This window comes from Falco biarmicus, chromosome 16 (assembly GCF_023638135.1).
Source record: "Falco biarmicus isolate bFalBia1 chromosome 16, bFalBia1.pri, whole genome shotgun sequence".
Taxonomy (NCBI): domain Eukaryota; kingdom Metazoa; phylum Chordata; class Aves; order Falconiformes; family Falconidae; genus Falco; species Falco biarmicus.
This window is the reverse complement of record NC_079303.1, coordinates 3065732-3076438: the sequence shown is the minus strand read 5'-3', so window position 1 is coordinate 3076438 and position 10707 is coordinate 3065732. Positions and strand designations below refer to the sequence as shown.

Here is a 10707-nt window from a genome sequence, read left to right as displayed (position 1 = left end):
GAACACGAGGGCGTCGGGCACAAGCCGGTGTGTTTTCCCCCGCTGCGATAACACGCTGTGGGGAGCCCCGCTGCATTCAGATCCCAACGGGAATTTCCAAAGGGTGGTGGCACGGGATGGGATCTCCAAACCAGGACGCATTCCACGTCGCAGATAAAACACGAGAGCTCCCGTGACCGGATTTACAGCCTCGCTGCTGTGATCGGGTGCGCAGTACTGGATCCTGCCCGGCATCTTGTTTCGCATCCCAAAAGGGGGAGAAACCCCCACCCCGGCTGAGCGAGGGCCAGGCCACAGCCCCAGGTTCACTCTCCCCCAGACTCAAGGCAAATCTGCTGCCCTGGGGCATCAGCAGAGCCTGGCCCCCCCAAGCTGGAGAGGAATGGGGGGCGTTTGGGGGAAGGGACAGCTCTGGGGGCCACGCAAGGCACCCATGGGACGGGTGCTGCCCCCAGCACACCCAGCTCTCCCTCACCAGGCATGGCATGGGGCAGAGGGACCCGGCAGCTCTTACCGGAGCACGCGGAGGCCAAGGAAGGTGCTGAGCAGCCCCATCCCACTGGTGGTGAGGACAGGGGGACCCACTGAAGGCAGCCTGCGGCGGTGCAGAGCACCCTGTGCGCTCCCCCAGCACACCCCGGCACCGATCCTGCATCCCCTGCGATGGGCTCTGAGCACCTCCCAGTGCTCACCCTTCCCAGGCAGGCAGGGGGGACACCAAACCTCCAAAGGGCTTGGGACACCCCCAGCCTGACCACGGGTCTGGGGGCAGCGGTCAGACTTGGGCAGAGCATTTGTGCGCGCACACGCAGAGCACAGACCCAGCCGGCATCTCTGCCCATGTTTCTCAACACCTCCAGCCCTCGCTGACCCCCTCGCCGGAGCGGCGACCCACACCATGCTCTGCCGAAGGCTGTCGGTGCTCTGGGTGCTGGTGGCACCCAGCCCCTCCCCCAGCAAGTGGCTATTTCCACGTGAAGGGCTCTCCATAAGGACTCTGCGAGCCAGGACCACTTCTGCTCCACGAGGCTCTCGGGACCAGAAACATCTGATGATACTACGCCGTGCCTCAAAATTCACCCTGGTTTTATGGCAGGATGCTCTCCCCACTCAGACCAGCCCATCTCAGCATCAGGCTGTGGGTGACATCCCTCCAAATTTTCTTTTCCAGACTGTGAATATCCCGAGACACTTCAGGAAGGGCTTTCTCCTCTGGTGACACTATTGCCCAATCTCCAAGATCACGTACATGGTAACAAGTGCCGGGAAGAAGAGAGACCACGCAGCAAGCAGAGCCATGTGTGAAATACTGGCGTGTTTATTGGTTGGCACTAGATTACAGCCTACACTCTTGTCAAACTTGCATCCACGATTTTTTTTTTTTTTTTTTTTTTTAAATCTTTTAAAGACAGTGATGACCTCCCCCTCGCACACAACTCCAACAGAGGAAACACCTTGAGAAAGGAACCAGACCGCCAGCTGCTGTACATCAGCGCAGCTTCATACCGTCTCAACATCTGGCTCAAAACACACCGAGACTCATGGCAGAAGAGGGACAGGGGGTTGTGATGATACCAGAGCTGAGCGAGGAGTGGATAGTGAGCCCTCCGTTTTTTCTGGAAACACTATGGATGAGAATGTCAAAATTATGTAGGTATACGCTATACCTGCCAGCCAAGACTAAGCAGGAGCAAGAGAGCACCTGCATTATTCACAGGCTCGAACTAAGATCTGAGCCTCAAAGAAAACAAAACGTGTTTTCTACTGAACGCATTTGACTTTGAACAAATGTGTCGTAAGTAAGAACAAGTCCCAGTCAGTAAGAAAAAGCATCAGCTGAAATGCTAGATTTCCAAAGTGCCCTTGCAGTTGTAAAGTGTTTTTGCAAACCATTTTAACTTAATATATCATAAAAAACCCCACATGTTAAATTTACCAGAAGATTAGAAACACAAAGCACTGGAGCGAGGAACAGAAGTCCGCAGCCAGAAAAATAAACCAAACCAGACTATGGGAACTGCAAGTCCAAAACCATCTAGAACTCACAGGGAACCGACTATTATATCACTTCTGATTCACTGAAAATCACTGAAAACCTCAGGCTTCTTTTAATTCTAATAAATTAGCAAGTTTGTTCTCTACACCAGTTTTCCCCCTCCAAACTCACTGACGTTTCCGTGGGAAAGCCGGGCAGCAGCAGGAGACATCCCAACCAACACCACAGGTCACACAGGAGCAGGAACCCCGGGGAAATCACTCGCCACGCTCTGCTGCTGCCACTGTGCCCCCCCACCCCAGGCCTGCACGCTTCAAGGACTTGGAAATCTGCAAGGATTAAAAAAACCCAAACGTTTTCCATAGGGATCGCCCACACTGGTGGTATCGAAGTCTTACCCTTGGTCGTGAAGGAGGTTCGAATGCACCAGTTCAGAGGCGAAGAGAAGAGACGGTCAAAGCCCCACAGCTTTGATCTCGGAGGTATCTCGGTTTGGTAAGGAATGGAGCAGCCTAAGGCAGATACGCTCATACCCACGGGCATCCAGCTCGGGCCCTTGGCGGGGTGACGTACCCTGGGCAACAGGCTCCGATGGGGGCTGGGATCCTGCTCTCCCAGCTCAGGGGTGCTGCCAGGGGGTCTCAGGTACAGAGAGTTCAGGAAAAGACTGAGCAGAAAATGCAAAGCAATCGTTCCAGATCTTCTGATTTAATAAATATAAAATAGGACATACAGGAAGTTCAGCAAACACTCTTGGACCTCCCAAGGTTAATTTCTGAGGCAATTCTAGAGCCAATTTCTCAAGTATAACTTCAAAATTCTCACTTTCCCACCAAAAAGAAAAAAAAAAAAAAAAAAAAAAGAGGAAAAAACCCCCAAAAACACAACCCTATCGACTAGCACCAAAAAAGATTTTATAAATCTCCTAAATACATCTTCAATCCAGTTAAGTGTTCTTCTTCATCCATCTACACCTCTCTCAATTATGTACAGACCTCATGACACTACACCCAGTAAAACACTGCACGTATCTACACACCACCTTCCACCACTGAAGCCGAGAGTCCTCTCTAACTGTATTAAATTTATTCTAACACTGAGAAAAGCGAGGATCATAGATATAGATAGATATATATATGTATGTTATAGTCTCTAACACGGAGACAAGACGAGAGAGCACACCAGAAGCAAGGTCACCTGCATCCCCAGGCTGATGCAGCCACTAGATGATGCTATCTTATTAAACAGGAGGAACAGAACCAGGAGGGGAAACGGAGTCATTTAAAAGCAGGACCAGAGCAGTCGGTGAGTTATACAAAGCTGCTGATTATCTTTATAAGATAAAAGCTCTTCACACCAACAAGCGTCTGCAACAACTTCATTTCTTGGTGCAAGTTTGGCTAAAGAGATCGACGGATTTTCACCTTTTCCCGAGAACCAGCCACAGCTTCCACTCTGCAAAAGCTGAATATTCAAACCTTTCACAAACTCCCAGATCACCCATTTCACTGGATGCTCTGCACAGCTATGAACATTGTATCTGGCTGTCTGAAAAGCACAAAGCACATCAATTTGGGATAAAACTGCGTTTCTGAGTACAAGCAAGAAAAGCTGAAGTTGTTATAATTGGGAGGGGCAAACATTTGATCTATGCAGCTTCAAATATTTGGTGGTGAACGCGTTTTCTGCATGGAAATGCTGAGGCAGAGGCCCAAAGTCCGTTGCTAGATCTGGGAAGGGAACTGAGGATTCCTGACATTCCCTACCCACATTTTTAGCCACTGAATACTTTGTGTCTGCACTAGGGAAAAAAAGCAACACTAGCAGATTCCGATGATCCCTTTCAATTTTTCAGTTTATAGAGTTTGCTTTAAGGCACGTTCAAGACCACGCTGAATTAAAACTGCCTTCTCGTTGCTCAACAGAAATCGGGGAAGCACACACAACGCCCAGCTATCGAGGAAAAAAAGCTGATGCGAATGTTTAAATTGCAGTTCCTTTCCAGCCCCCAAACCAGAGCTCTTACCTTCCTCCACAGCAGCGAGACTGAAGGCCATCATCAGAGGAAATACAGCAGTTTTTTGGGGTGGAGGAGCTCTGAAGTACACCCCAGGTAAGGCTCTGCTCCCTCCCACTGGCACAGCTGTCACACAACACACTTGCCTTGCTAAGCTGGGACCAAACTGACTAGGAAGGAACCACCTCCCCAGGATGGATGAAAAAGGAAACAAATCCCAAAGGATGTATTTTAAAAAGATGCAGAGACAGCGCATGCATTCACCTGCCCGTGCCACCTTCCTATGGCAAAGCGAGGCAGACGACATGATCCGAGGAGAGCCCTGGCTGGGCTCCCTTTACCTGTTCATCCCATAATTCCTTAAAGCGTAACGTGCACAGAACTCAGTTAAATCACAGCAGGTTTACCATCAAGAACCAACGGCCACTCCCAAATGTTGCCTGAACCCTTCTGTACCGAACATGAGCAAGGGAAGGGGGGAAGAAGTAGCAAGACTCCAAGCAGCCAGATAGACCCTCCCCATCGGATCCATGCAGCAGCATAAACCAACTCGTTAGGAAGCGCCCCTGCGTTAAAGCCCGTATTTTTAGCTTCTTTATTCGGTTTTAATTACAGTTACTGGCTAATGGAGTTTATCAGTAATACCAGCCTACGAGTTCAGCTCTGTTTAACAGCATTAAACACACACAAGTGAGACGAGCATCAGCAACTTCTGAGTTCTCTTTTTGCTACAGGTGATGCAACTGCCCTACACTCACTGAACCGCCCCATCCCGGCACCCTCTCTTTGACAGACTCATCTCAAGAAATTTCAGCTGTAAAACCACACAGGGGCTACACATCTTGTTCTGAGAGTTCAAAACCAGGAGCAAGCAGTAGCTACCCTATCTCGTCCTCACAGCACAGCAGCCGGTGAGAAAGCCTGTTGTCACATCCTGCACCCTCTCAGCTGTCACTGCCTCAGTCCTGACGAGTTTTTTGCAGTTCAAAGGCTAACACACTTTCCATTTGAAAAAAACATCTCATTCTCAGTTTGCAAAGTAGCCATTAACTCAAAGGAACGTTTTACCAAATGATATACTTGGAGAGGCAGTTGCCTTGTCAAACCTAGAGAGGCTAACGCCAACCACTCATACTTGTAAGGAGTCACTGCGGTTCTGAGCAAGGGTGCTGAGCAGCTCCGACGAACCCTAAGAGAGCACAACACAGCAAGGAGAAACACTGGGCAAAGATAAAGGATGTACAAGCCTCCCCTGGCTTTGCAACAATACCGAGCTTCTCTATCGCCAATCAACTACTGTCTAGAATTAAACAACCCATCTTTGTGAAGAAATCAAAAGACATCTTTGTGAAGCGACCAAAAGTACTTTAACAGCACTGAATGGCAAATTTCAGGAAGAATGGGGAAAACAAAAAAAACACGCAACCTTTCACTCTTCTCTAAGCATCTCCCAGGAAAAGGTGTCCCCTCCCCGGCAGCGTCACACCACAGCTCTCATAGCCAGGCCACCAGCATGCACAGCCGTTAAATACTGGGGGGAACCCTCACCAAACAGAAAATAGTATTTTTAACCCAAAAAAAGGCTCTGCCTTTTGAAACGTGTCCTTGGAAAGCCTCAGCACAAGCACAAGCCAAATTTGAAACCCCCAAACCATCTTAACAGTAACCACTTCAAGACAAAGGCGCTGTACGTTTTCCGCTGCGCACGATTTGCAAGCTGACGTGAACCACCGCATCCAAACCCCTGCTCCCCCATACCCAAACCTTATTTGAGAGAGACCTCCTCCAGCACAACGTGTCTGATTTCAGCTGCGCTAAATTTAATTACACTTGGCACTCTTCTGCAGAGGGACGTCCACCTGCCTCTTGAGCTTTACGCATCGTTTAAGACCATCAGAAAGGTAGGGGATCTGACAAATCCTGCTGGAAGGATCAAGAAGCAGTTGCTGGAGACAGTGGTACCCCGAGGGCATCCTTTTTTTTCCTGCTCCCATGCTGGTGTCAACAAATGCCAGTATACCCACCACCTAGCATCGGCTTAAACCACCAGCTAACATTCTCCTGCCGCAGCCAGTAATCCAAGCTGGTCTGTCAAACGCTTCCAGTGACATGAGATCCAGATTTTTCTAAGTATGTTGAGGTTTAAAAAATCATCACGCTAAGCGTCGTCATCTAAGTGCTGAAAGCACTTCTCCCATTAAGGTCTCAACTACGTTTGAAAATCCAGATGGCCGGATGCAACTCCACGATACGAGGATTTCTAATTTTGACACCACCAGAGGAAGTGAATCAATGTTTAAGAGTGGGAACCGCTCAGAGAACCTCCCTGCGCCGAGCAGCAGGTCTCCCTCTTCCTCCATCACTCATCTCGCAACCCTGAGCTGACACTTAGGTGCAGAGAGAAATCTAGTAGGTGAGTGTTTCAAGGGCCAGTAATTTCCCCCTCCTCTTCCTCGCCGAAGGCAGGTTTGCTTCTTGTTGTAGCAAGAGTGAGGCGTCCTTACACCGGGAGTACACACATGAAAAGCAGCAAGGGAAAAAGTACTCATATTAGCAAAATTACTCCACCCCTAAGAAGTGGCGGAGGACACTGGAAGCTTTTCATGAGACCCCAGAGTTCAGAGGTGTGCCAAAAGGTAATTCGTTAGCAGCAGCTCCTCTCGAGCAGCGCCAGAAGATAATTAACGTTAGCCCCTCGCGAGGTGTGCCAAAAGGTAATTAATGGTAGCCCCTCAGACGGCGGCTGCGCATCATCCACACGCCATTTGGCATTCATCCCAAACCGGATTTCAGAGAACCGAAGACAAGCGTCTGAAACCTGCAACTTGAGGGGGTCTGGACAAATCCGCGGCGAACTCGCGGGCCGTCCCCACGGAGCGCTGGCCTTCCTCTTCTTTTGACCTACGCACACACCCGCGCCGAGCCAGACCAAAGCCACGCTGAAAGCCAAGCGAAGAACGTTATTCAACGGGAAGCCGAGACACACCGCAACGCTCGCGTTAAGGGGTCACGAGACACTACATCAGCTGAGGTAAGAATCCCGCTCTCTCGATATAGCACCAGTTTTAGCAAACGCCGCAAGCCCGAGTCTAATCCTACAGGATTTTTGAGCGGTTGGTCACGCCAGCAGCCCTAAGCCGTTTAATCAAGCAGGCACTCGGCTGTACTGCGAAACCCCCGTCCTCACAACTCTTTTTGTCGCTAATAAAGGTAGTTTGATTGTCGGTCCCAAACCAATTTAATATCATTTTGGATCAAATGGCTGAAACTGCTAGGGCATGCAGCTGTAACTAGAGAAGAACCTCAGATGCTGAGGAAGAGGGGAATTTGTGTGGTGCAGGGAGAGATTCAGGTAGCACAGGACTAAGACCTGTTTTAAAATCCACATCTGTCGAATAAAAGCTATTTCTACCCAGGAGCTATTTCCAGTTAAAAAAGGCATAATATCAGCCCCTCCCTGTTACTGTGTTAACAGCATCAATTCATGCCACATTAAAACACTTTCTTGGCACAATTTATTTTTCTGACCCAAACAAATAAGCCATTAGCAAGTCATTAACAATATTCTACCCTAAATCGTCAGTTTAACAGCCCTGTAAAAACAATTTTAGTTGAAAAACAGAAGTGTGCATGCTGTTGATATTAAAACTGCAGTTACTCTTTCAGGAGTACCAGCTGTTTTGTTGCAAAGCGTTTTCAACATCCTAATCTGTACAGTAAAGACAAAAAAAAAAAAAATCTCAATTGAAGGCAGTAGATGGCTGTTAGGTGCCACTCACGGCTCGGTAACAGCAGGCTGTCTGAATTTCTTGTACACTTCCAGATACAATATTCAAGCCCTTTTTCAAGAGTTTGGTTCAGGCCGCTCAGCAAAGAGTAAGAAAGTATTGTACATTCGTCTCTAAGTTGAAGTGAACTGAACTGGTGTAATTTAGGCTTGATTCCAGCTGCTGGGTTTCAAGCTACTTCTTGAATAATGCCTCTCGGCTTTTTCCCTATGCGTGGTTTTTCACGTTAGCGATCACTGGCACTGCTTTTGGCCTTGCTACTCCACACTGATGAAAGCAAGGAGAACAAGTAAAGGAACAGAATAGGATCTTAAAATGAACAGCTTCTTGCCAAACCAGCAAGGATACCATTCCCCCTTGTCCCAGGCTCCATGGATATTTCTATCAGATTTTTCATATTGTAAGTGCTTCTCGGGAAGAGAGAAAATTCTGGAACAGTGAGTATTTATTAGAATATTTTTTGTTAAATAAAGAGGGGGGGAAAAATGGAGAAAAAAAAAAAAAAAAAAAAAGAGTACTGCAGATTTAATTTCACATCTTGGCTATGCTCTGACAACGGAGAAGTTACTGAACTCAGCAACTCCTTCTTGTCCCAAGCCAGGGATTAATTAATGCCCCTCCCAAAACTTGTACCTGTCCCAACCCACCCCCGACCCTTCCCATTTTATTTCCCAACTAGACAACACTGTTGGCAAATCAAGACAGCATGAAACTTACATCAACAACAAAAGAAAAAGCCAAAAAAAAAAAAAAAAAAAAAAAAAAAAAAGGTGAAGTGTGCCAATGCATCAGGGGAACTATCCTATTAAAGGGTGTACTCCTCCAACTCGCAATTCTGCTGGGAGTCAGCTGTACCTTTCACAGAGGGAGAGTTTAAACATTTTGAGCATGCTCCATGGTGCAATTGTAAGTGCTGCAGAACCACAGGACCAGAGATTGAACACCCGAATTTCTCCCCCAGGACTTCTTTTCAGGGACACACATGGTTATCCAACCGAGGGTTCGTGCAGTAACACTCAGTAAGCACAATCCGATGCTTTAGCACAAATTACACGTATCCAGTTCAGCACAGTATAAGGCATGTGGACAAGAAGAGACATCAGCAGAACGCAGCAGGATCAGCAGAACAGCATTGGTGATCGACGCTCCACTTGGTCAGACTTTGACCCCACTTCAAATCCCTGATTCCTACCACAGACAAGTAAATTCAGTTTCTAGCGTAGCGTTTCTGAGGCTATTTATTTTTGGCCAAGTGTTAAAAGACCAACTCCTTTTTGTTTCATTTTCATGTAAATGCAGAAACACTGGCGGAAGCTGTAGGAGAAGCAACGGAGCAGCAGGGATGTCCGCAGGTGATCAAAACTCTGCCCTCATCTTCAAGTGTCACTGCACTAAATCGGGAGATATATAGGGAGTAAACTGGCCCAGCCACTTGCACTGTCACAGAACGTGTATTTTTTTTTAAAAAAAACAGAACAAAAGGCAAACAGATTAATTATGAACCCTTGTTTTCAGAAGCAGACCAGGATTAAAAAAAATTCCCGCAAAATTAAAATGTTAGATTCTCCATCTAAAAAAAGTTTATACATATGCGCTGAAAGTGACCACCACACAGGTCTGAACAGCACCTTACAGTACAGACTAAGACTTAAAGAGCTGATCTCACATTTGAAGTCTTTTAATTAAAAAAAAAAAAAGTGGCTATGGCTGGGATGACACAAACGGGACACTTCAGAACACAAGGCAGAGGCGAAACGGGCAGCCTCGCTCGCCAGGCCATGGAAGCGGTGTAAGGGGAAAGGGGCACTTCATGCACAAAATGTATTTTACAAAATACATATCCAAAAAAGCAAAAAAAAAAAGCCAACAAAAAAAAAAAATCCCACCTTGCACTAAATTGCAGCACTCTTTAACACTTGCTCTGCCACAGGCTGCTGCCCATGCCTTGTTTGATAGAGGAGGCATGTGAAAAAGGGGAGGGGGGAGGGAAATCCACGTTTCAGTCTAGTTTTCAAAATTTCTCTCGTAGGGACGTCTTCAGTCATCTGATGTCAGACACAGAGCTCTCAGAGTACGTTGTGGTCATGACGGGAGTGCCGTTGTTTGCCAGACAACCTTGCCTCAAGGTTTCAAAATACGAGGCCTGCACTGGTTTATGATACTGCAGAACTTTTATGGCATCTTCTATCTTAAACCATTCCCTTTTCCTTCCTGTGGGTAAAGAGAAAAAACAGTAGACCCAGCAAAACGATGGCATCCTTTCTACGTGTAAACTTTACTGTTGATTAGCTCTCAATCATTATCACGTGCACAAACGCTGCAAGAATAATTTCACTGTGTAGAAAACATCAGTTCAGAAGACACTGGAAAATCTTCTCCCAGGATTTTCTGATCTCCAGGACTACCTAGTCCAAACACCGCACTAATGGCTCCTCTATCCCCGTAACAGCTATTTGTTCAGGGCATTACATCCACTGTCCAAACAAACCAATTTTGCATTTCCTTATTTAAAAAAAAACAACCAAAGAATCAACACACAAACACATTTCTTTTGCTATTTCTGCAATTTCTATTCAAGTCAGATACCAACCACCACCCAATCCCTATCGATTTGCAAGTGAACCTTAATTTTTGGTGGACAGAACTAATTTCTTACTCTTTCCATAATAATTATTCCATATACAGCCTGACGAAAGCCAAGTTACAGGTGCTACGGCACTACTGACAAACGTCGCGTGGAACAATAGGTTCATTTTCATTTGGGAATCTGATTTAAATGCAAAGATTTCGAAAGATAGCGGCGAATGATTAATCCACACTGCCCTATCTTCTTGTCTTAGAAAGGACAGCTCTTCATGCTCTTTACTTAATAACTTAAAGTGCAAGAATTAAATACAAAATTGCTG

General features: G+C 46.9%; 1 protein-coding gene across 2 annotated transcripts in view; it reads right to left on the bottom strand.

Annotated features, from left to right (window-relative positions):
- Nucleotides 1–1296: 1296 nt before the first annotated feature.
- Nucleotides 1297–10707, bottom strand: part of NUDT3 (nudix hydrolase 3) — a 32822-nt gene continuing 23411 nt past the window's right edge. Inside the window, exons 5-6 of one of the 2 annotated variants that reach the window (XR_008825809.1) lie at nt 9688–10012; nt 1297–9238 (exon numbers count right to left, since the gene is read on the bottom strand). Coding sequence is in view for 1 of the 2 variants with exons in the window: in XM_056361456.1 (XP_056217431.1) it covers nt 9843–10012 (170 nt within the window). In the remaining variant the exon portion in view is untranslated. Of the gene's footprint in view, nt 10013–10707 lie in introns of both variants that reach the window. The other variant, XM_056361456.1, reaches the window with a different exon arrangement.